Source organism: Hibiscus syriacus, unplaced genomic scaffold, assembly GCF_006381635.1.
Source record: "Hibiscus syriacus cultivar Baekdansim isolate YM2019G1 unplaced genomic scaffold, ASM638163v2 tig00110044_pilon, whole genome shotgun sequence".
NCBI classification, from domain to species: domain Eukaryota; kingdom Viridiplantae; phylum Streptophyta; class Magnoliopsida; order Malvales; family Malvaceae; genus Hibiscus; species Hibiscus syriacus.
In genome coordinates, this window is record NW_024062574.1 from 321,560 (window position 1) to 348,625 (window position 27,066).

General features: G+C 34.3%; 2 protein-coding genes and 3 pseudogenes across 2 annotated transcripts; 4 read left to right on the plus strand and 1 right to left on the minus strand.

Annotated features, from left to right (window-relative positions):
* The first annotated feature begins 504 nt into the window (after positions 1-504).
* LOC120213709 (serine/arginine-rich splicing factor SR34A-like) lies at positions 505-5,261 on the plus strand. Its single transcript, XM_039211770.1, has 13 exons — positions 505-669; positions 1,136-1,876; positions 2,105-2,170; positions 2,251-2,325; positions 2,411-2,501; positions 2,595-2,641; positions 2,728-2,785; positions 3,715-3,764; positions 3,857-3,913; positions 4,424-4,491; positions 4,622-4,684; positions 4,799-4,841; positions 5,110-5,261. The coding sequence occupies exons 2-13, from the start codon at positions 1,790-1,792 to the stop codon at positions 5,128-5,130; spliced, it is 726 nt and encodes a 241-aa protein (XP_039067701.1). The 5' UTR covers positions 505-669; positions 1,136-1,789; the 3' UTR covers positions 5,131-5,261.
* A 1,979-nt stretch (positions 5,262-7,240) lies between these two features.
* LOC120213712 lies at positions 7,241-8,222 on the minus strand (annotated as a pseudogene).
* A 2,276-nt stretch (positions 8,223-10,498) lies between these two features.
* On the plus strand, positions 10,499-13,681 carry LOC120213710 (chloroplastic import inner membrane translocase subunit HP30-2-like). Its single transcript, XM_039211771.1, has 6 exons — positions 10,499-10,810; positions 11,428-11,543; positions 12,608-12,734; positions 12,977-13,125; positions 13,230-13,292; positions 13,386-13,681. Exons 1-6 carry the CDS (start codon positions 10,514-10,516, stop codon positions 13,411-13,413), a joined length of 780 nt encoding a protein of 259 aa, XP_039067702.1. The 5' UTR covers positions 10,499-10,513; the 3' UTR covers positions 13,414-13,681.
* A 1,153-nt stretch (positions 13,682-14,834) lies between these two features.
* On the plus strand, positions 14,835-15,579 carry LOC120213713 (annotated as a pseudogene).
* A 6,109-nt stretch (positions 15,580-21,688) lies between these two features.
* Positions 21,689-24,768, plus strand: LOC120213708 (annotated as a pseudogene).
* Positions 24,769-27,066: the final 2,298 nt, after the last annotated feature.

Below are 27,066 nucleotides of genomic sequence, written 5' to 3' on the forward strand. Positions count from 1 at the left end.
CAGGTTTGGATTTTATCTCAAAAAATAGGGTAAGGTGAAAGTGGTATATTTTTCGGGTTGTGTTCAAACTTGGTGGAGGGTTTAAAATTTTAGGGTCGGTCTAGTGGACTGAAAATTTGACACGACCCCACCCATGCCCATCCCTACTCAATACTATAAAAAATCATAAAATGATTTTAAAAAACTATACTTTTTAAAAACTCGGATATAGTCGAAACCGATGGATTATATATTTTTTCAAATCAGGTCGGATCAGATGAATGTTATAAATTTTTTTTATTGGGCCGGATTTAGGTGGAGCATATATTTTTTCAGGTTAGGTTAGGTTGACAACCCGACCCTTGCCATCCTTAGTTACCATCTCTAATTCAAATCGGGTTTAGGCCCAGATCTAATTCTACTTGCCATTAAAACTGCACGAGCCGTATTCTACAATGGGCCGAGTTGGATCACATCTGGTTACAGGTTTTCAACTTAAAAGCAAGAAGGCATTAGATAATCCCACCAGAACATCCGCAGACACGAATTCAGAATTCAGATTATCGCTGGACGAACGACGAGCAACGAACCCTAGCGAGTTGGCGGTTGGCCGAGTCAGATTTTCCTAAGCAAGCGCGAGCTGAAGCCCCATTAATCCCTGCTTTTATTCCGCTAATTGTCTATCGCCGGGTTCGGTTCTCTCTTCCTAGGCTCTCAATTCTTCCCCATTACGTTTCCATATTGATTGTTTTGAATTATCGTTTCATTTTGTTGTTTGTTTAATGTTCGCATAATCTATTAAAAGCAATTGCAGTAATTAAAAAGAAATGGGAAAAACTAGCGGAAAATGTATTTTCGAGTTTAACATTTTTCTTCAATGTAGTGAGATGATCCGAATGGGGCTGGTGGGGCTCTGAAAATTTCAAATTATAATATATTGTAGATATTTTCTTTGTATATTTTATTGATAATATTATTTCGTACCTTAAAGTTTTATATGTTCGTTCCTCCTAAATTTTTATAAACTTTCCCATAACATAAAATCTTGGGCACGTCTCTGAATGTAGTTGAATTAGATATACGAGTGAGGTGAAATGAAATAATATGTCTGAAAATCTTACTTTATCTTGTGACACACATCCTTTGTTTATGATAGATGACAAGCGCTCGGACAAATAGGAGCTTTGCAATGATACATAGGGGGAATAGGAGTTTTGGGTTTGATTTGTTTTGTTTGATGAAACGAGATTGTTGCTCCCTTGCGAAGCTCTGGCTAAATGCTAGTGGGAGGATGAATTAAGTTTCAAATCTTGTTCTAGCTTGTGGAGCACTGCTCTCTGTTGGAGGAATTGCTCACTTGGTGTCAGCTTCATGCTTTTTGGTTTGCAATGATACATAGAGGGTATAGAAGGGAGTGGGGAAGTCAGGGTGGAGTTTTGGTTTTTGTTTTGTTTAATGATTGGAGATTGTTGTTCCTTATGCTGGCTAATTGTTCTTGGGTGCATGATGAGAACAAATTATGTTTCAAATCATTTTATAGCTTGTGCAACATCTGTGAAGCAAATGAACAATGGAGCTTTTGGAGCACAGCTCTCTATTGGAGGAATTGCTCACTTGGTGTGCTTCATGGCTTTTGGTTTTGCAATAACCTCTTTTCCTTATTTTCGTAGTAGATGTTGATGATAATGGGACACCTTTGTGGAGAGAATTTCATTAAAAATTTAATTGGGACCTTTCTTTCTCTATTAATTTGGTTTAGTTTTTGTGGATGCAGTGAGATATTTCTATTAACTTTTCCCTGTTACTGGAAATGAGTGGTCGCTTCTCTCGCACAATCTATGTTGGCAACCTACCCTCTGATATTAGAGAATGGGAGGTTGAAGATCTATTCTACAAGGTAGGTGCCGGATTTACTTTTCTGCCAATGCCTTTTTATTAAGTGAAATAAATATAACCTTTTCCTATGGTGTTCTGAATCATTTAGTTGATTACTTTATGTAATGAATTTTCTTATGCTTGTACTTGATTTTGGTGAATGTATATTGGACTTGGATTAAATGAACCACAGCATTAATGTACAATCTCCTGCTAATGTTATTTTATAACATGTGTATCTCGTTTACAGTATGGTCGTATTTTGGATATCGAATTGAAGATCCCGCTGCGCCCTCCATGTTATTGTTTTGTTGAGGTATGTCTCATTTTATATGTTTTCACAGAGTAGACATGTCTAAACTGTAACAACGCCTTTAATTTGTGATTGTTTCATAGTTTGATAAATCAAGGGATGCTGAAGATGCAATCAGGGGTCGAGATGGTTATAACTTTGATGGTTGTCGTTTGAGGGTAATACTAGGTTGTTATTGTTTTGATCTGTATCCTGTTGACATACAACTTTTTCTTGATCTGTCTTTCATTGTAATTGCTGTAGGTTGAGCTTGCACATGGTGGTAGAGGACAATCATCAAGTGATCGTCGGGGTGGATCTAAATTTGGCACCTCACGCCATTCTGAATATCGAGGTCCATTTAGTATATTAACGGTGTTATCCTAATTAACCTATCCGGCTTTACTTGTGCTAAGAGATAGTTCTACAAATTCTGTTTGTCCTGCAGTTATTGTGCGAGGACTCCCTTCTTCAGCTTCCTGGCAAGATCTGAAGGTTTAAGAACTTTTAAAACTAAAAAAGAGATCTTAGGCTTTGTTAGTTCTGCTTTAGCTCTTAACTATTTTGTAATTTCTTTTCAGGATCACATGCGGAAAGCTGGTGATGTGTGTTTTGCTGAAATTTCGCGTGACAGTGATGGTATGAACTATGGATACATGTTAACGAGGCACTTGCAGTCCATGGTTTACTTTATTTCCCTGCTGCACCTTCTGTTTCTTCTTTGTTTAGTTATGTTTCATTTTGATGTTTTCACATATATTCTTACCTTGTTCCAATTCTTTTGGGTGTAAAATGATGCTATTTGATATTCTTGTCTTCTAATGAGAGCACACTTATATGGGACGGTTTTGATGATTAATGGCTGTTGTTTAGAATTCAAGATCAGTTCCTACCACGGAGTGTTGCACGCTTTTGACTTTTTCAGAGAAAGTAGACCAAGTTACTCCTCCGCTAGCTGAATTAAAGGCTATTAAAAGGGGTATTGAAATTTTTCTGGCTTCAGTTTGGGTTTCTGTTGGGAGATTGATTGTTGAGAGTGATTGCAAGTCGGTAGTGGAATGGATTAAATCACCGGCTTTGGCTCCTGTTTTCTACTTGTCTTTGGTTAATCAGATTTTGACTCTTTCAAATGGCAAGGTTCATTCAGTGAGGTGGATTCCAAGAGCGAGCAATGGGGAGGCTGATAGCTTAGCTAAGAAAGGGATAGGTTGACTGTAAGGACCTGTCACTGGATTTTCTGGTCCAGCGAGAAGGTCTATTAGAAAATTGTTGTTAAGTTTTATGGGATGTATTGTGGTGTAGTGTTTAAATATTATGTAAGATTATATTATCAATAAAGTTTTTAAGGCACTCTTTTCCTCCTTCCGCTGATTAAGGAGCTTACCACTAAGTTCTTTTAATCAAGAAGGGGGTTTTTAACGAGGCCTTCCATTCCTATCAAAAAAAAAATTTTGTATGCTTGTATGGAGCATCTGAATCTGGTTTATGAGTGTTCTCTTTATGCATTGAATTAGTTATGTGTCATGATTTTGAATGATTTTTCATTAATTATCTCTCTATTCATTCAGGGACTTTTGGTATTGTTGATTATACCAATTATGATGACATGAAATATGCTGTAAGTGGTTTAGAGAGAAATTTTGGCTAACTTGCCATGAATTTGTTTCTTCAGTGCTTATAATTGAACTGGCTTGTTCTAACATTTTACAGATTCGCAAACTCGATGACACCGAGTTTAGAAATCCTTGGGCAAGAGCTTATATTCGGGTAACCCGGAGATGCATTATTCTACTGTTACCAATTTACTGTTGTTACACCCTCATAATTGTTTTTGAGCTGTTAAATGATAGCTGGTCTTGAAGAATTTTGTGAATGATGAATGTTCCATTATCTATGTGGGTTGATCCGTGAAACCTTGTAATTGTTGCAAAGTTATGGTTCCTATCTATATGTTCATGCATCTGGGACTAATGCTTGTACCTTGACAAAGTTCTAAAAACATGAATCAATATGGCCCTACCATCCCTTTATTTTTCTTTTTTACCCAACTATCCTGCACCCTACGTTCTCCAGGGAACCCTAGTGTTTTTGAAATTCCCGTTAGTTAGAATAGCAAAGGATTTCTGTTATTGTGGTCATCATAATTCGGAATGCATAGATCCAGAAACATTATTTTTGGAAATTGTTTATCCTTTTGTTGTTTCGACAGTGGAATTTTCAAATTCAATTTTCGTTATGATAAACATGTAGTGATTATTTGTTCATCTATTTGGATAGGTGAAGAGGTACGAGAGCAGTCCATCCAGGAGCCGAAGCAGAAGCCGCAGCATTAGAAGAGATCGCAGGTATAAACTCCTTTTTCCTTCTCTTTTCAGTCTTTTTCATTTTTTTTCCTTTAAAAAATAATTAAATGCATGTCAATCCTCTGTTTTCTTAACCCGTTTTCGTTTTCGTTTTCATACTCTGTAAATCAAGGGAAAGATCTACGTCCAAATCTCCAGTTAAATCGAAATCTACCTCTCCTGTTAAGTCATCCAGGTAATTGGGGCTCAACCTGCTGTTGCCTTTTTGCTTTATTATCCAGTTTTGCTGTTTAACTTACCTTTTATGAAAACACTTTTCCATCCCTTTTTTATTCATTGACTCGGGAAGATCGAGATCAAGGTCAAGGTCAAGGTCAGGATCACCTGATAAGGTATGCTAATTCTGATTCCCTATATTCGATGCTACGGTCCATGTCTGTCTTGGTGGCTTGTGTTTATGGGGCACATGCGAACTAGCACAGTGGTGATGGTGCTTGATTCCATACATAAATTAACATACCGTGCATGTAATTTAGGACTTGCAATGATTTTATTGTAGGGTGTATTTTAAAAGTGAAACGTAAACCAGCTCTATTTTGGATGACTGGTTTGAAATTGCTGTTTATAATCACCCATTTATGTGACTGATTATATTTTCAGGCCGAACCAGTTAATGACTGATGTGCATACATTAAGTCTGGAAATCCTACGTTTCTGGGATGAATGGAGTTCGAGGGGAAATTATGTCCCATCATATATAAGAAGAGTATTACCGAATACCGATCTAAGATGATGATGTAGGTACTAATGGAGTTTGTGTGGTATGTTGCCTGAATTTATGTAAAACTAGTGGATGATGAAACCCAGTGCTATCTTTTTTATGGTACCTTTTCTTTTCTTTTTGGTTTTAAATATTAGTCATCTTTGCTTGGTTTTTAACCCTTTAGAAATCAACTGAACTTCTTGTTGGCAATAACTTAAATGACACTTATGGGTGTGCATTGTATGGTTTTTGGTCATTTTTTTTAAATGTAACAAAAAAAAGTATTTTATTTAAATTTAAGAGACCACGGTACACTTTCTCATTCTTCTCCTTCTAAGAAGATGAAAGAGATGGGATACTTTGTTCGTGCTTGAAGTTCTGAGGGTCCACCAATGTCTTCACAATCGCCAATCTTTTGAAGTTATTCTTGAAATATTTCGAACCCCAAATTCTAGCTTCTGCATAACTCGTGTTACCTGATCTGTTGTTAGCCCCTATATCCGAATCCCTGTAATTCACATTCACTTCTCTCGGAGATTTCGAAACATAGGGAGTCATCTCATCGTAAAATCTCCTTATCCAAGTATCTGGACCATTTTCCCACCATAAGGTATCAAACTAATTGAACCGGTATCTACCTTCTTCGTTTAAGTTCAAATACAGGCTCTGGTATGGGTTCTTTCACGTAATCTGGTTTTACTTTGAACGAACTTTTGTTGGCGGCTGTACTGTTAAGCAGATTTTCCAGAGTGTTGTTCGGAAATTGACCCATGTAAAGACCTTGAATCCAACTCGTTTCAATGCAGTCCCTTTAAAAGAAGCTTGGACTGTTTCGTTTACCCTTGATATGAAGACGGCCATGATTATGTCTTTAGGAAGCTTGTGTGCCACGTACTGCCACCGATGGATGAGTTGAGCTGCGTTTTGTTCCATGGTTTTGGTGACTTGGAAGACGGTCACGGTTGGTGGAATCGGAAGTTGGAACCAGTCTTAGTTTCCAATCGAGAACAATCCTGAAGCTACCTCGGCCACCTCCTCGGATCGCCCAGAACAAATCTTCTCCCATGAATTTTCGATTGAGAATTCTTCCGTTAGCATGGATCACGTGAGCATTGATAACATTAACAGCGGCGAGACCGTTTTTTCTGAAAAAACGCCGTACCCTCCGCCGCTGAAATGATCACCGACATCGATGGTAGGGCAAGTACCCGCTGGAAAAGCAAGCGTTTTACTTTTCTCATTGATCCTGTAATACAGTTCACCTAATGTCGCTCCGGATTGAACCCATGCTACCCCGTTTTCAACGTCGATATTGATCGATCAAAGATTAACCAAATCGATGAGAACAAACGGAACTTCAGAAACATGCCAAAGTCCCCCGAAATCATGGCCGCCACTTCTAGTTCTTATCTGCAACCCGTGGGTTCTCGAACAGTGAACCGTTGCTTGGATATGGGATGCATGGACAAGTGTAACGATGAGTAAAGGCTTTGGAGTGGCCGCCGTGTCGAACCTAAGATTTTGAATCGATGATTCCAAAATCGATGAACAAGAACGATTGTTTGGAGAGTAAGTGAGCATGGAAATGGTGGATGAATCTTTTGAATGAAGAGAAAGGCAATGAAGGAACTGTTCGTGTGTCTGAGCTTCGGCTGTGATCAGCCATGAAAACGCCAAGAGAACGGCGAATAGTTGGGGAAAGGTTGAGTGGTAATTGAAGTGAGAGGAGTTCATTGTTCCGGTCACCGGCGATGGGATTCTGCAATTAGAGTTTATCCTATTTATAGAATGTAACCTTAGAGAGCATGGTTGAGCAAAATTCATGCCACTCGAAAAAATCAATTTATTTTTCCATTTAAAATATCGATTATATAACAGAATTCGAATACCTAGAATTTTTAATAATTAATAAATTAATTTTTAAATTTAAGTTGAGTTTCTCAGTTTCGCATGATATATGTATATTATATACAGAATATGAAACAAGTATATGTGTATCGTATATGATTATAAAAAATCATTTAAATTATAATTAAATAATACTATAACATTATAACTATTTACGATTAAATTTAAATAGAATTTAAAATAATTCAACTTGACTAATTTTTTTTAATAAAATTTAAATTATAAAATATAACTCGTCAATCGATTAACTCGAAATCTTTTAATTTAATTTGACTTGATTCGATTGAATATCCACCTTTAATAGAGTGGTTAATGCTTCCTTTACTCCTTTTTAAAAGAGAGAAAATTAAAAAAAAATGAAACCCTCAATGAGAAAGGATAGGAATATAATATTTAGATTACGTGATAAAGAAATGTCCTAATCATAACATAAGACAACGATGTAAAACTTTTAAATAAGATAAAGAAATGACCTAATCATAACATAAACTGTTTAATTTGGATGGTTAAAATAAAACCCTAAATTTATGGATCGAAAGCCCACGAATTCTCCCTCCGAACCTCATCTTCTTCTTCAGGGGTGTAATCGTTCTTGATGTGGAACGTCTTCCGAATCTGCTCCGGCGTCTTTCCCCTCATCATGTCAGCCACCGTTTTGCACGTCAAATCCAACAGCTCCTTTATGTTCAAAAAGTTGGCAGCCTGAAATCCATCCAATTTTCACTCTCAAATCGTATATACAAGCAACTTTTTTATTTATTTATAGAATTTGCAAATACGAAAGAAAAACTAACCATGATGAGGTCGAAGATGGTCTCTTGATCGACGTCGACGAAATCCGCGTCCCAAACTTTGAGTTCATCCGAGTTACTTTCGTCGTTGGTTGCAACATCGACGTGCCTCTTGCAATACTCGAGGACCTTCGATAAGGTCTTACCGTTGACGGTAGGGACGGGGATTTCGTCGTGGCACAAGAGTCTTCGATCATGTTCTTGATCGTCTGCGATTGAAGCGCCACCGCTTCGTCCACCTCGAAAGTCTCTCCGTCGAAGCTCTTCAATGTTATCTTCTTCGAAGTCGACGCCATTGGTGAATGCAAAAACCAAAACCAAACAGAGAGCGAAAATCTGAAGTTGATAATGTATAGCTGATAATCACAGGCTGAAAATTTGAGGGAAAATGTTAGGAGAATTGTTTGGTATTTATACAAGGATTTAGAACACTATGTTAACCTAATTCTACTCAGACTAGGCTATTACTTACTTTACTTGCAAGTAGGGGAAACTAAGAAGGATTATTATTATTATTATTATTATTATTATTATTATTATTATTAATTTAAAATATAATATAATAATAACTTTTAACAATATTCGGTTAAACTTCTATAAAGTGATTTACTACAATATAACTTCTAATTCTATTAACTAATGCTTACTTTAATTTTAAAAATATATCATTTACTTATTTAATTAAAGTTAATTGAATTCAGTTAATTCTATTATTTATTTTATTTTATTTTTTCTTAGTATTTTTAATTTTGAATAAGAATATATGTTCTTGTGATACATTTTTCTCTGCTCTTGTGGCATAATTCTTATGTTTTTTGTATATTTTTTGCATATCTTTGTGGTCGCTTTGGTTTTCGCACAAAAAATCATCACGACATTTATTTTCTGATTGGTTTATTGGTGGCCACATATAGTCATATCTCATCTTTTGGTAAAAGATTATTTATCGATATAATCAGAATTGTGTAGCGAAACAGTCTTTCAAATTGTTTGGTTCACTCACTACTCCTTTATCACTTCGTAAAGCGTCTCATTTGATAGAGACAATGAGATTTTATGAAAGTTATTATATTTTGGTGTTGGTCGTCATTTTCACTAGAATGTTTTAATTTACTTCATATCTTTAGCTTTAATATTTTAATTTACTTCATATCTTTAGCTTTAATATTTTAATTTTGTAAGAGTATTTTGGTGACTATTGTCTCCAAATTTCTTCATACCTTTTGAATTTAGATTAAACATTATTATTCTTCAAACATTTAAATTTATATAAAATCTATATTAAAAAAATGAAATCATATTTTAAATATATGAATTTACATAAATCAAATTTTACTCAAAATTAAATAATTAATTAATTTTTTTATTAATATGGGGTAACTACAAGTCAATATTTGTTCGAATATAACTCTTAACATTTTGACATTGAATTCTCACACATTTGGCATCTATGGTGGTCGAACCCAGTTTCTCAAAGAATAATAACAATTCCTTTACCACGGAGTCCACTTAGTTCGTACAAATACTTAAAATTCAAATCTCATAAAACAACTATATTTTTTATTTTATAATTTAATATTATATTTAACTATTGAAATACCATCATCCATATTTAAATTTATAACAAATAATATTTTTAATATCTAAACTCACAAAAATCACTAAATATCGATAAATATCTAAAGATATAAGCATATACTTGGGCTAGGTATTCAAAATTAGGTTATCGCATTTTTTTGATACTCGAAGTACCGGGTACTCGGTTCTTCAGATAGTATATTGATCGACCTGTGATCCGACCTCTTAAGTCCAGGCACTAGATAGACGGATACCCGTATTTTTGAGTCACGATATCAATTTATATATTTTATTTTTTAATTTAAAATATTTAAAAAAATCACATAATAAATACATAAAATTTTAAAAATTCATAATATATAATCCATACACAAAAAATAGTGATTTGAAGTGAGTTTTAAGGATTAATATTTGGATATATATATATATATATATATTAAAATTTATTTCTAAAAGAAAAAATTAAAAATATTAAAATCAATCATGATTTTTCCTTTTGAATTTTATTGACAAATTAACATTTTTTTAAAATTTCAAAACTTAAAAATAGATAATAAAAACTTAGGAAAAATTTAAGATTTAAATTTTATTTTAAGATAAAAATATTAAGGAACGTAAAATAAAAATATAATTTAAATATATATATATATATATATATTAAAATTATCAGGCCGAATACTCGGTTATAAAAAATATTTTGGCCCAGATCCCATGTAACTAACAGGAAAAAATTATGGGTCGGGTACCCGACTTGATCGGATAATAATTTTAAAAAATTACATTGTTTTTTAAATTCGGATCGCAGAACGAGGAGTCGGATATTTTTCAACCTCCCTAATTTGGGCTACATTGTTAGAAAGAGATGCCATCATCAATGGCTGGAAAGATTGTTTTGGCAAAAAGCCCATTTTCGAGTAATACCAAAACAAAAAACAAAGGCGGAGAAAATGGATCAGGCAACCATTCCCATTTCTAATGCCCCATTTCTTTACTCGAGGATATCACATACACAAGTTGTAACGAAATGGAGGGAGGTAAAGAGCAAAGAATGGCGGTGGTTTCCAGGTTTTTGATGGCCCAACAAAACCCTTTGGAGCAATTCCAAGCCAAGTTCAAGGAAGTTGAGAACGGGTTCAAGGCTTGGCTAGCCAAGCAGTCCATGCCAGTCGAGGCGGCGGTGGTGACCGCCACCGGCGCCGCCCAGGGTGCTGCTATCGGTGCTATCATGGGTACCCTCACCAACGACATTTCCTCTTCTCTTCCAACTCCTCCTCAGGCTTCCCTCAATCCTCAGGCAATGTCTTCTCTCAAGCAAGCCCAGGTCTTTTTTTTTTATCTGCGATCTCGATATTTCTTTTCATATCTCGAAAAAGAATACATATATTAATGTTGATTGTGTGATTCTGGGGAGGACCATGTTCCTAGATAGTGCACATAGTCAAGTAAAAAAAATCGAGTTGAGAGTACTATTTGAAATTTTGTTGAGTCTAGTTGTTTAAGTCTATGTTTAAATTTAATCGTAAATATTTATAATATTATGTTTCTATTTGGTTCCAATTTAAACGAGTTTCTATAGACTCGACTTAGATTTGAAAGTCAAATCACTTATCTCTAAAAGTTTAGTTATTCGATTTACTATTTGAGTTATTCGAGTTCTATTTTATAAATTGTGCCAAATTTTAAAAAATTATAAATTGTGCCAAATTTTAAAAAAATTTGAGTCGAGTTTATGAAATTAATACCCGAAGTCAATTCAAGTTGAGTTTTTTCTAGTTGAAAAGATCGAATTTTCGAATTGAGTCAAATATTGCTTACCCGTACATGCTAATTGAGTTATATTGTTGTTTACAAAATTATGAATAGTTTTCTAATTAGCATTGAATTGTTAATGGGTATGTGGGTTTTATTGATATTTGATTCATGCTGTTTTAATTGCAGGCTCTATCAGGAGGTCCCTGGGTTCAAGCTCGTAATTTCGCGGTGATGACCGGTGTCAATGCTGGCATAGCTTCTGTTATGAAAAGATTGAGAGGGAAAGAGGATGTTCAATCTAGGTGGACTTTATAATCTTCTTTGATTTTCTTTCTGTTGTTTTATAGCTAGCGGATATTGCAACTGGTTATAGTCAATCGGATTATGACTTACTAACATATGCTGCAATATGCTCGATACACCCATTCAAGATACCAACAGATGATGCTTTAAATGAACTCGTTTCTAACACAAAATAAAATTGTTTTTCGTCATGTATTGTAATCCGTTTTTGTCTCGTATGCCGAATCTAGTGAGATTCCTATTGAGATGCAAAGAAATCTCGGTGACTTTCTTTAAGGGTCTTAGCTTTACAAATGTTATGGTCAAACAGTTTGTTCCAGGCCATGGAAATGTTATGGGTGATATATATGTTGGCTTTTACTGAATTTGGTGTTATGTTTTGGAAAGGATGAAGACTCGTTTAGTCCTGTGGTTTGTCGTCAAGTCTTAATTTGGATGCATTTTTTCTTTATTTTTCCTCGAAATTCTTAAGATGTAGCCTTTCCGGAGCCAACTTGATTTCCATTTCTTGCTAAAATAGGCTGTATTTGGCTATGTGAGATCATGGTCCTTTTATTTTTCTATTTCATAAGCATCTGATGAATAGAAATAAATTCTCAAACATTTTATTGATACAGTTTTAGGGTGATTAACTGATTGTTTAATATTTATGTAGCAAATTAGACACCAATTTTTGAAGATTTTTTTTCATTTGGAACTAGCTTATTTTCCACTCAATTGAGAAACCTCAAGGTGCCTTAATCAATTACAAATCCATGCAAAATTTTTCTTCTCTCATTCGCTGGTCTAGATTACACCTCTCGTGCCCCACTTTTATCAGTTTATGTTGCGTTCTCTTGGGGCATTCTGCTTTCTCCACCTCAGAACCATCATAAATTAGCATTTCTATACTATTTGCATATTGTTTGATATTCGTCTTAAGAAAGCTTAAGATGGATAGGTTATTTTCTAAGTTTGTTGTTTGAATGTCGTACTGTAGACTCCATTTGGTTTATGCATGTATCTATTGCTCGACTTACTTTGGTTTCCATGGTTTTGTAATGTAAATATTCTATTCTTGCAGCATGGTGGCGGCTTTTGGTTCTGGGGCCATGTTCTCTTTAGTGAGTGGCATGGGTGGCCCTAATCAGGCTGCAAATGCAGTCACTTCTGGACTTTTTTTCGCACTCGTTCAAGGCGGGCTTTTCCAGGTTGTTCAATCATCCCATTATGCTCCATAATAACATTATCTTATTTTTAGTGATTTCTGATTATTAACTGCTATAAAAGCTGTGAATTTAATCATCTTGAATCAAGTTTGTTGTGTTTCTATATCCATGAGCTTCTCGAGTAAATTTTCTTTTTAACAGCTGAGTATAAGGAATACGGCTTAAAAATAGTACTCTACTGGCCTGTGGTATCATATGTAACAGCCTTTTTTACGGTTATTTAGTTAGGGCAAAAGTTTTCTCAACCACCTGCTGAGGATGTGTACTATTCCCGAGCAAGATCCTTGTTAAACAGTCTTGGCCTCCAGAACTACGAGAAGAACTTCAAGAAGGGCTTGTTAACCGATAACACATTGCCTTTTCTCACCGATAGGCAAGTAACTGAAGTTTTTATCCAAATTTAACTTTCAAATTAGTGTTTTATGAACTCTCTGTATATATAATCTAATGGCCTTGAAATTGTCTAATGTGTTTCAGTGCTCTTAGAGATGTGAAAATACCCCCTGGACCCAGGCTTCTAATTCTTGACCATATTCAGAGGTTTGGCTCAACCTTCGGGGAAAGCTAATTGTTGCCCTTGTTGCTCTTGAACATTGAACTCTATCTCACCTTCTCTTGATTATTTATCTCCAGAGACCCGGAGTTGAGAGAGAAGCGATGAAGTCACGGGTGAAGTTCGATTGTCAAGCTGGTTCATTATGAAGGGGAATATCTCCGAAACTATTGAATAGGTGAGTAGTTTTTGTTTGTTTTTTCATCGAAATGAATTTTGTTTTTCTTTCTTCTTTCTTGTCGTTAGCATCGTACTTCAATAAACAAACTTGTTTAGAATTAAAGATTCGAGTACGCTCGAGCTTAATGAATCTGTGAAGTAGTTATGCTTGCTGTTATACTAAAGATTGGATGAAGATGGTGCTTGTATGCAGTAATTTTGGTATTTGCCTTTGCATATTTTCAAGGTAAATGCTTAATTATGTACTTGGTTTGAGTTTGATTCTCATTCTCAATTATAAATTCAATTATATCATGGTGAAGATGATCAAGAGTATTAAGTTACAGAAAATGACAAGAGTCTGTATCGAGACATCGAATTGAATACAAAAAATCGGATGTACGATATAGAAGGTGATGCAGCATGAGTGAAAGAAACCTCTAAGCAAGGCAATAGATGGAGGGTGAGTGGTACCACTATCCACTGTGGAGTTCCCTGGGGACAAAGGCGAATATGGGCAATAAATTCAGGCACATCCCTTGTTTTCAAGTTATTTATTTCCGTTTGGTTTCTGGTTATAATGGGGGCTTGGTGGGCCTTCTGCTTGATATCACATCCGTGGACCGTATTTGTCCGCAACCGAACTCAATATAATTTTAATATCCACATAAAAAAATAGGCGTATGGACCGTAAATTATTTTTGTAATAGTATGATTCGATTATAAGATAATATATGTTCAATATTTTTTTAATCTATTGACAACATACGCATTCTGAAGACGTATGATTTTTAATACAAAAACTCAACTTTTTTACCGATTTCATGTTGTGAATTGTATGAACACACATTGGAGGGAATTGATGAAGGGTGTTTGAGCTTTCACTTTCAGTAAATAACACCAAAAACAAAATCGATCAATTTCATTTTCTTGGGTCGATTCTAATCTTTTTCCAGTACCATCTTCTGTAAGCTTATTATATAGTCCCTCCCTGGGTCTACCTCATCCTTCAAGGTTAGTAGAATTTCTAATATTTTTTTATTACTTTGGATAAAATATAATATAATATCTGTTTGAAATTTTTATTAGTAAAATTTCTATATCTTTATTAATAAAATTATTTAAATTCGAATAAATTAAAAGGAATAATATTATCTTTGTTAATGACCATTCCTTGAGTTGACAAGGGTTTTTAAACAGTAAAAAAAGCACTTAATAACAAGGAATTATTAAACCTGGAGCGCACGTATGCATTTCTTGATGCCAAGATATGGCTATAAATCATCCTCGTCTCTGCTCCCACTCAATCGCCCTCTCTACTTTCCTTTTATCTCTCCGAATCAAAAGCTAGAAAACCCCCAGAAATTTAAAACAAACTGCGACCACCGCCGTCAACGGAGGCGGTGGCGGACACCGGTGAGCGCCTCGTATGGTTGTCCCCACAGCTTTCTTCAGGTGAACCAGAAATGTCTTCCGTTTCAGAATCCACGTATAATCTTCACACTTGTAGGTGGCGGCCTTACTCGAACTCGAATGGCTTCGAGGCTAACGTGGCCACGGTTTGATCATTCTCTTCTGTGCTTTGATATGTTCTTTGGCTCTTAACGCCGCCATCCGCGGCTTCTCACCGCCGCCCGCGTTATTCACGCCACAGCAACGACGACAATAGCATTGCCGAAGCGCAACACCAAGAACTCGATCAGCAGAGGAAGCCCGTGGCGGAGGAAGCTGCCGCACGGACGGTGGTTTACTTGACCGGGATGAAGCTGGCCGGAGAGGAATCTGAATGCGCGATTTGCTTGTCTGAATTCGTGGAGGGGGAGGGGATCCAAGTGTTGGCAAAGTGTAACCATGGATTCCATGTACAATGTATTCAACAACGGTTGTCTTCCCACTCGTCTTGTCCCACTTGTCGTTGTAGTTGTCTTTCTCCCCCGCCGTCATCGGAAGAAATCGCCGGTAACAGTTCCTGGTCAGCGATGCCTGTGCAGGAACCGTAGAAGCTTTGGTTGATCTTGTTCATCGCGTATGTATGTATGTAAACTGAACATTTTTTTGGCAATAGAACACTGACATAATAACGGTGAAAAATATTCTTTACCGCCAAACAAAAACTTTACCCGTCAATTCAATACAATTCCAATTTATTAGGTTCACTATGTGCGTGCATAAAATATTTACTTTGTTATTTTAAAAAATAAGTTAATTAAGTTTTGATTAAGATTTTTTTAATTTACTATACGCAAAAATGTAAGGGTATGTTTGATTTTAAAAATTATAGGTTGTTTTCATCTTTATTTGTTTAGAAAATAGAAAACGTTGAAAAAAACGTGTTTGATTGTAAAACTAAAAAATGATTTCTGAAAAATAAAAACAAAAATAAATGAAAATTTGAAAATATAAAAATGATGTTTTAATATTTTCTTTAATATTATTTAAAAAAATTTAAAAATAAAGAAATATGATATCTAAATTTTTAACTTAATTTACACAAATTTAAATCATTCTAACAATAACTTTTTTTGATTTAATGAAATTTGAAACCCTCAATCTTTTGTAAAACAATAATATGGTCCCTAAACTTTTTTTTACACTTAATGTAGTCCTTAAATTAATCTTTTTTAGTAATTTAATCTTTTAGTATTTTTATATTTAATGAATTGAATATATTAATAATTTTTATATTTCTAAGCTAAATATTTTTTTTTTAATTTTTAAAAATTAAATAAGTCATCAAACTTTCTAAAATAATCGATCAATTCTATTTACCACATAATCTTCCATTGGGTATTGCCACAACAGTATCGTGAACTATCACATTAATATTGTAAATTTCCATGTAAGTTTGTGAACTGTCATATAAGCTTCGTGACGGTCAACCATTTGATTCCTCTATTTAAAGGGTTAGATTTTTTTAAAGATCATATTTGGTACAAAAAATATGTTCAGGGACTACGGTAATTATTTTTTCTCAAAAGTATGAGGGTCTCAATTAACACTAAAGATATTTTTTATGTCAATGACGCTTTTGTATGCCAGTGCTTATAACAATATTTTTGTATATTTTTAAAATTTAATTGATGTCCAATATGCATTTAACATTATATTTTTATTATAAACTAAAATAAGTTGTGTTATGAAATTTCGTATAAGTTTTATATTTACATAACTCACATGTTAAATTTATGTAATAAATTTTTTAATAGTTATAGTTTAATTTAATTATTTAATAACTATTTGTTTTTTTTTCTATTTTAAAAAATTAGATACCACAAACATATTTACTATTTTAGCTTTGAAGTCAAACCAAACATGTTTTCTAATTTTCAAAAAAAACTTAAATGAAAACTATTTTCTGAAAACAAAAAAAGAAAACGAAAACGAAAATGAAAAATATTTTTAGAATTAAAGGGGCCCTAAATATTTTTGCAACCGTAATCGAAATTAATTAGTATAATGTATAAATAAAATTTCAATTATAACCCATACATAATTATAATTATAATCAATCAATGCAATATATAAATAAAATTACAATTAAAATCAATCATTACAATACATAAATAAGTAAATATATCTTGTACCAAAAAAATAAGTAAATATATCTAAATCTAAAAAAATATTTTATTTGGTTTTTAATATAAAGTATTTTTGGATAAATATTTAATAGAATATGTTATTTTAATATTTATTTTTTCCAAATAATTGAAAATGAGAGGTAGTTTTCTAATTAATGTACATAAGAAGCTAAATATAGCTAAATAACAACTCGTGATTTTAAAGAAGCACATAAGAAGAATCAAACAGTAGTGGTGGCAAAAATTACAAACTTAATTAGAATGGAAGTTGCCTTATAGCTATCGCCGTCTCTGAAGAGACCAATTTCACCGGCCGTGGATAGAGCAATCAAATGTGTCTAAGATGAAGAGACAGATGAAGGATCCGAACAGGCGATGGTGCGTTAAAGAGCACGGATAAATCGAGTGGAGTAAGAATGAACAATCATTCATCTGAAAATTTTAAAATTATTATATTTTAAATTCTTTTTTAATATTTTTCTATTGATAATCTGTTTTTATTCTTAAAACTTATGGCTGGTGCTTTAGAAAACTTATCAGATTTAGGAGTGAAGCACTTCCCCTTATTAATTCTGGCCTATCGAGGACAAGAGACTTATGGAAGGAACTTAGAGTTCATAAAACTAAGGTTCCTTGGCACAAAATAATCTGGTTTCCACTTCATATTCCTAAGCTCAGTATCATTTCATGGATGACCATTCTTGACAGACTTCCAACTCGAGATAGACTTTTTAGAATGGGGATTGTTACTGATGAGTTATGTATCTTATGTAATGAGTCTCTTGAAACCAGAAACCATATGTTTGTTCACTGCTCATTTGCTACTTCACTGTGGAATTCCATCTTGAGTCTTTCTTCTTTGAGTAACACGCACAACACTTGGGAAACTAGGATTAGATGGGCTGAATTGGAATGGAAGGGTAAATCCCTTCTTATCACCATTTTAAAAATCGCTTGGACTGCTTTTATCTACTCGATATAGGAAGAAAGGAACAGAAGAATTTTCAGAGGAGAATCAAGATCGACTGAACAAGTGCTAAAGATTATCAAAGACTTTGTTCGAATCAAACTTAGTGACAAGAATCTTAATAGAATTGATAGAGTTAATATTAATCTTTGTAATTATTGGGGTATTAACTAGCATTTTTGTTTTAATTAGTGCTTTTACTCCCATTTGAGACTTATGTTGTAGTTCTTCTTCTTTGGATAATAAAATTATGCTTATCCAAAAAAAAAACTTTAAAAATTATCATGTAATATAAAATCTTGAGTTCGTCGGGAGAGATGCGATGGACAGCGTGACCAATAGGCGATCAGTGGACTTCAAAATCGAAGGCCATGTTCGATGGCGAACAATGGTTAGTTGGTGCAAGCCCAAGCGACTTGCAGTATTTGGGTTATATGGAAAGGAACGGTGAAGCTTGACGTTGTACACTTGTAGTTGTTTCTAGTCAATTTGTGCATGTCGCATATCTTTTATACATTGAACAATAAGAGGCACTACAACAAAATAAGTTTCTAATAGCAGTGTTTTTTAAATAAACACCGTTAATTTTTACGCATCACGACGTTTAAAGGAAAAATACCATAAAATAACTAATCCGCAATATATATGGGAGAGTGTCGCAATATTCATATACTTTTAGTGGCGTTTATAATAAAACCGCCACGATAAACTTATATATGGTGGTGTTTTTAAAAAAGCACCGATACAGACGAGTACTTTGGTAACATTTTTGTAACATACTTTAGTGGCATGTGTACTAACAAACGCCGCAATTGTTATATAATAAGTTTCAAATCCTAATTTCAGATTTCGGCAAGAGTTATATAATAAGCAGCTACTTTCAGATTTTGGGAAGCAAAGCTAGTGGTGAGGGAGGTGGTGGTGATACCTCCTCATCCAGTGGACGTAACGTTTTAGGCCCTTGAAAAGCTGGTGAGAAGAGACGGATCAAGATGGAGAAGACACTAAGCTTGCAGGTTCTCCGACAGTACCTTTTGTTAGTAGTATAACTAAATGATGCAGTGCAGGAGGGTATGTTGTGACGCAGGGGAAGTTGCCAAACTATGCGATTCCTGATTTGACCGATTTCAATGTAATTTTATTCCTTGTTTACATTCATCCATCCATCAATTTTTCTAAAAAATAATTCTAAATTAGGTGCAAACACCTGCTTACGTCAGAAATGTTTCTGCCGTTTGATGAACTTCTTCTGGGATCAACTTCCCTCAAAAGTTCTGCTTGAATTTATTTAGTATCTCGTTCATTGAAGGCTTTAAATTTGGATCTGAGAAGCATATCGCAGAAACAATTGTACAAAAGCCTAGCGTTTTACAACCGACTTCGTTGAAGATAATGCCGGTAATTTTATCGGTCTTCTTGTACTTTATATGGCATGTGGTTCTTATAGTTTTAAATTTCCCTTTAAATGATTAGGGAAAATGGCAACTTCTTGTTGAAGTTTCTTATCTAAAAATGTCCTTTCTCCGGGAAAATTGTTGCAATTCTATAGTTTTCATATTAGCTATTTGTTTCCCTTATACAAGCTGCTTTCTGTTTTGACTTCTATGCTATGTAGAAATTTTCATCATTAGGAAGTGGATTGGTTGAAACTTGTCTTGCTTTATCATCTTAAACACATTGCTGGTCTTCATCTTAAACGCTTACACATACACATTCCTTGTTTGTCTAAATTAGGGGCATTTTTCTCTTTGTTTTTTTTTCAAAGGTATCGGTATAAATGAATTTTTCTAAAACATTTGAACTAAACCCCGACTCTCTCAGTTCATTATTAAGCATCCACAATCATATTTTTGTTTCAGATTCTAACACGTTGATCAAAGCAAAACAACTGAGCAAAATAGCATTGGCAATGTCAAATACAAAGGTTTTACAAGATAAGTAGTTGTTGACAGTTAAAATCTGACCATCTAAATTTGAGTTTTGTATGTAAATACATAGATTGAAAAATTCTCTGGTGGGTTCTGTAAAACCATTGTTTGTGCGTAAAATTTAGGATATTTGAGTCGTATCTTCAGGGATGTCAAGTTATTTCACTCATTGTGTTTATAAAATTTTATTTTTTATGGTTAGTTATTTCCACTTAATTTGTAATTCTTGTTGTAATTAAATTTTAAGTTTTCTGTTATTGGATAATTCTACATAATATTAAATTTGGATATTATGGAGTAGAAAAATGATATTTGTCAATTCAATTAAATTTTGGTAAAAAAAAATACCACAACAAGTCATGCTCTTTTGCGGTGTTTGGGGGATGGAAACGCCACTAAAGATGTACACATTTGCCGCGTTTGAAAACAAAAAACCAATCTTTTGCTGCGTTTTTTTTTTCACAAACGCCGCTAACTATTACAGTGCTTGATTCAACGACGCTTTTTACGGTACTTTTATTAAAGCCGGGAGAGTTTTTAACAGTACTTAAAAGCACCGCTACATAAAAAAATGCCGCTAAAAACTTTTTTTACTGCAGGGAGGCTTTCTCATCACATTCTTTTACTCAAGTCTTATATTTGGGATGAAACCACGTCAAATTTGGAAACAACTTTGGAACCAAGTGTAGGGTGTCCATGAGTACTAGGAGCTTAGGAGGTGACTTTAGTTTTATATGCAGTGATGAAAGAAATAGAGTTCGTCACGATGTATAGTGATTGCATAGCACGACGGATTTCAATCTCTAGTTCTCCATCTTTACAGTCCATACAGGTGATCGTTACAACATTTTCTGATACAGCTTAGGGTAGTTACCCCAATAACAGATGATTATCTCAGGGTACTATATCTACCTTGGTCCTCACTTATTATCTTGGAGCTTAAAGAAGCAACGATCGACCTCTAAGTCTACAACAAAAGTGGAGTATCGCAGCTTTACAGATGCTACATGTGAAGTGGCGTGGGTTCGATCTTTTGTTAACTGAGATGGGAGCGACACCCATTTAAGCTCCCATAGTGTGGTGTGATAACACCAGCACTATTACAATGGCTGCAAATCATGTATTGACATGTGGATCTTGACTTACATTTTATTCACAAGAAAGTTCTGGCACAAGATCTTCAAGTGAATTAAGCTGATGTTGTCGGAGGAGTGATTAGAAACGATTTAGGAATTTTGACTTTCCAAAAAATATTCGAACCTACTCGGTGCTAATAACGGAGTTATGAATAATTTACGATAAACCGATGTACATTTAGAGTTATCTAACAAATATATATACACTTATTTAGAATTTAATCTACATGTTTTAAACAAACTTTACATCAAACTCGAGTTAATATTTAACAAACAACATATAAGTCATGTTAGATTGGTAGAAGGGCATGACTGATACGATACATGTATTTATAAACTTTAGGGATCAAAATTGATAGTAGTTTGAGGGTGTTTGGTGGACTTAACCCTTCTATTTATGAATTACAAATTTCCTTGCCATTGTTACGTGCAGTAAGGAGGGGAAAAAAAACCCTTAACGCACGTGCAGTCCTGAATTTGCTGCGAGTGAATGGTAAAGCGACACTGCGGCATAAGGTCACGTGAGAGTCACATGACAAGCAACCAGACCGAAAGTAGGTTATTTTCCGTCAGCAGATTTAGCTGAGTAAAGATTTAGTTGGGGGAAGAAAAGAGAACCCAAAGATAAAAAGGACAGAAAGAGAAACAGTCTTTGATTCACAAAGAACTGTAGAAATTGAATTTAGGGTTTAGCAAATTGGGGGAAATGGGAGTTTTGACCATGGATGCTTTGCCTTTAGGGCTTAGATTCAGGCCGACCGACGTAGAGCTCATCGATCATTACCTTAGATTGAAGATAAACGGTCGTCATTCCGAGGTTGAGGTCATCCCTGAAACTGATGTCTGCAGATGGGCTGGGATTTACCTGGTATTTTTTCCTTTTCAAACGGTTCTTTTTTACGTTTAATTTAGTTTTAAAAGGGAGAAATTATTTGGTGTATAATTGGACTGAATCTTTGATACCTTAGCCGTAGTCTTAGCCTAAGCGTCAGCTTCAATTGCTTTATTCCCAATAATTTAGTTCATAAGTTTTGATTCCTGCTGCTTCTTTTTTTCGCTACTGGAATTTTCTGGTAAAACCTAATTTTATTCCTCTTTTCGGGAAATTCCTCTTCAGTGTGCTGAGAATTTTTAATATTCCAAATTTGCCAATCGTATTTTTTATATATTTTTATATTTGGGATGGTTTGAATTGAATTCAGGACTGTCTGTGATAAAATCGGATGTCCGGGAGTGGTTCTTCTTCTGTCCTCGGGACAGGAAGTACCCGAACGGCCACCGGTCCAACAGAGCAACTGATAAAGGGTACTGGAAAGCTACCGGCAAGGACGAACCATCAAGTCAAAAAAATTGCTCATGGGCATGAAGAAGACCTTGGTTTTTTACAAGGGCCGTGCTCCCAAGGGCGAACGTACTAACTGGATCATGCACGAGTATCGCCCCATGACCAAGGACCTCGATGGCACCGGCCCTGGCCAGGTCTTCCATTTAGTTTTCTTACTGCAAATACTATCAGTGACTAAACAAATTTTGCTAGGGTGTGATTGAAAAGCCAAGAAGAGGAAGTTAAGAGAAAAATGGAATGATTACGTAACTTTTGGATTTTCTTCCTTGCAGAGTGCTTTTGTCCTATGTAAGTTGTTTCATAAACCAGAAGAGAAGAATGATATTGGCAAGGATGATGAAGTAGAACAACCTGGATATTCGCCTGCCATGGCAAAGTCTTCTCCTGATGATACTTTATCAGATCTTCTCCAAGATACTGTGTCGTCGGTGATGCAAGCTCAAAGACCAGATAACTTAATGCATGATAGTCAAGTAACAGGTGACAGCAGCTGCAATAGTCATATGACATCCGATGCAGAAGATAATGCTGTTGAAGAAACTATGGTAGAGGTGAAGTGAATGATTTATCTTATATTTTAGCATTGTTGCATTCATCATTATATTCTTGATAAGAGTCCATTGTCTTGTTTTTTGAACACAGAAATTTCCACTTCAGGGAGACAATTTGAATTTGTTTGAGCCTAATTTTGGGGAAATCGACAACAAAGTCTTCTCACCAATGAACTCACATTTTTTTGATGATCTGCCACTCTGCATGGATTTTCCTTATGCAAATGAGTTCGGCCATGATCTAAACGAATATCAGTTCCAGGATGGGACCAATGAACAAGATTTATCTTTCTCGTTATTGGATGAGGTCCTCAATAAGCATGATGACCTATGTGTGGAGTCAAATGATCAGAAGAGCTTGTTTCCTGGAAGTGGGATGCCCCTGTATGATAATTTATTCATCTCACCAGAAACCTCCTATCTCAAACAAAATGGCATATACAGTGATGCAGACGCAAAAATGCTGCTACAACAGGTAAAGGAATAACTTGATACTAGCTTTTTATGTTATAATGTAGGTAACTGTTAGCTTTTTTTTTTTTTGAAGCTGTTGTTTTGGTTTCTTCCCATTGTTTGTGTTTATTTTTCTTTTGTTTCTAGGGTAATTTAATTTTGTTCACTGTTGGGTTCTTACATCTATTCGATATTTTTGACTTCATTGCCAGTATCAATCAGAGATTGGAGCTCCCAAGTGGTTTGGTGGGCATATTGATAACAAGGAATATGTACAAATGCAAACTTCCTTCCAATCCAGCCGTGCTCAAACAGAACTTTATGACCAAGAGAGTAGAATGGAAAATATTAGTGATCTTGGAAATTATTCATTTGGCCAAGCAACTTATTCGACTGATTCTATGTTGGGTAATATTAAAATTTGCAACAATTAGCCAGTCTGAAGAGTTACAACAATGATGTTGGTGATCTTGGTGAAACAACTGGAATGAAGAGTAGAGCCTTTCAACCATTGCAACACTCAAATTTTGAAAACTTTGGAACTGGAGCTGGAATCAGGATTAGGAGCCGTGGACCTTGGCAACAATTGAATTTAGATAACACCGTAAATCAGGGCACTGCTCCAAGAAGAGTATGCCTGCAAAAGAAACTTTCTTGTGGGCCGGTGAAAGTTTCTGCAGGCTGCGTTGATAGCAAAACTAGAAGTGCCAGCCCTTGTAAAGAAGAAGTTCAATCTACTCTAACCGAGGTAGTTTAACCAAGAAAGGCTAATTTTGAGACTTGATATATTGAAGTGATTTGATTGTACCTTTCTTTTCATTTTGGCTAAGGTCAAGTATACTGTAGGCTTTTTTTTTTATTGAAGTACATCTTTCATTGCTTGCAATGCAGGTCGCAGAAGCAGAAGCTACAGAACGAACTTCTAGCTCCGATGATGAGTCAGAGAAAGAGAGCCAACCGCACAATCTCAACGGCAACAAGTATATTGCTGAAGAATCTTCCACAAAACTGAGTCAGAGGGTGAAGCAAGGTCGCGGTGAAACGGGTCCATCAGTGCAATCAAATGTGCCTCCCACACATCATCGTCATCGTTGCTTGAGCTCCCTATCGATTCTTGTTATCGCTGTTTTCATCATTACTACGCTGATGGTTCTTGTCATGGGGATGAGTTGGATCTTTGATTCTTCATGTGGGGAACAGGCAGGTAATCGATTTCCCACTGTATTGTCATATGAAAATTGATCTTGTAAATTGTATCCCACGTGTATGCATATGCTGTGAAGAAATAGGCGAGTACTGATTAAAATAAGTATCCAATGCCCTTTCCTTTCTACTTTTAACCAATTCCGAATGTACCATTTCAAATGTTTGAATTATTTGTAAGCTTTGTAAATTGTATCCCTCGTGAATTGCATATTTCAAGTGCTTTTAAAGCTTTGGGTGAACTTGGTTTCTTAATCATTTGGTTATATTAGTTTCTTTATTATTCTTTTTGTTTCATTTAATAAAAATAATAAAAATATTTTATATTAATATATTACTTAAACATAAATTTTAATAATTTAATTTATAGTGAAAGTATAATTTAAAAATCAGTATATTTGGTCATGAGTTTTTTTTTGGGGGTTATAAAAGAGAACATTGGTATTGCAGTGTGTTGAACAGCTTCGCAGCCGGCTCTTTGTTGTTTAATTTCACCTCAACTTCCCTTATCCCACGATCCCATGCAAGAAGAGCCCAAATCTCGGCGTGAAGAATTAAGCATCTACCAATGTTCTGCTACCGCTTGTATCAACTTAGCCATTGTCCTTTACTATCCTGGAGAACCCCTCCACCTGCAGGCTCCACAGTTCTTTGATCCATTGCTCTGTTTGTATTCAGCTTCACTGCTCTGGGTTTTGGATGGGCTTTTTAAATCTCATATTGTTTACCTATAAAACCTTTTAAGCATGTATTAATGGACAGTCGTGTGATTAAAGATATCACCTTGTACTCATGTAATTACATGTCTTTGTACTTACATTTATTCTTTTTTAATTAAATTTGTATAATTTTTTTTATATATTTCTCTTATTCTTTCTTTTATTTTGTCTCAACCTTTAAAAACTCTAGTTGACCTCTACTAAGTGATAGATCCATAAATACTTTTTAGGATGAATTCACATAAAACAACGATATAAATTTTTTAAACAAGATAAATACAAATACAATTTTAAAATAAATATTATTAATAAAATAATAACTAATCATAAAAAAATTATATTTTACGATAGTGGCTTATCCAACCAAAGAAGGAATGGATCTGTCTCTACTATACCAATAGACAATAGTAGACGGCGCTTCATATCAAAATTGCTTTGGGTTAACTACACAGGTAATCACCTATATTTGTGTTTTGTTCATTTTTAGTCACTGATTTTAAAATACGTAAGATATAGTCACTTTCGTTTTTATTTAATTAAGATATAGTCACTTTCGTTTTTATTTAATTAAGATATAGTCACTTTTGTTTTTATTCAATTAAGATGTGGTCATTGCGGGTTAACTGTTGTTAAAAATTAACAAAATATGTGACGTAATAGTTGGTATAATCATACATTTAGTCCATGTTATTTACATATTCTCTCAATTTAATCATACTTTTAAATAAATTTTAACATAAAATATATATTTTTAAATGAAAATAAAAAATATATATTTTTTAAATTAAGCTACTAATAAAATATATTTAATAATTTAATATAAAAATATTTTTTAAGTTAAAATATATAAAATTTTATGAATTTAAGTATTTATACACTAAGATGCAAAACATATGCACCATGTTGTCTACTTTAGACCCAAGCAATGATCTTGGCTTAATGGTTGGATACAAGTTTAATTTCTTAAGTGACCGATGTTTGAATTTTTTTATCCCAGTTTGCTTTCCTTTGTTTTCTTTCAACCAGAGGGTGACACATGCCACTCTTTGATTGGTGAAAGTAAATATATCAAATTAAAATAAAGTTAGTCCTCCAACAAAATAGTAATAAATTGCATGATATGTGACATCATTCGATTGAATGATTAAATTTATTTTAATTTTTTAAAAGTATGATTAAATTGAGAGAATATGTAAATAATAGGGATCAAATGTGTGATTATATCAAAATATTTAACAACTGTTAACGACAATTAACTCGGAATGACCACATCTTAATTAAATAAAAACGAAAATGACACCGTCTTATATTTTTTAAAATTAATGATCAAAAGTGGATAAAACACAAATATAAATAATAACACCGATAAAAATTTAAATTTATTGAAATAATATTTAGGTAAAAAAGGCCTATATCGATATAAATCCCAATGAAAAAACAATTCAAATGACTTTACTTAATGAATGACTTCTATTTACTGATATATATATATATAATGTCAAAAGGTAATAAATAAATAATTGGATGATGAATGAAGGGGGGAAGATAAGGATAAGAAGCTTCAACCATTTCAAGGCATCCATTATCATATAAATATAATCAATACCTAAAACACAACCCTTTGAGAACAATTCATGTGGGAGCATCTTCATCCTCCAGGTGGAGGAAACTCCTCAACCTACCGCCGCCGCCACACACTTAGCTTCTAAAGCAGTTGCTGCC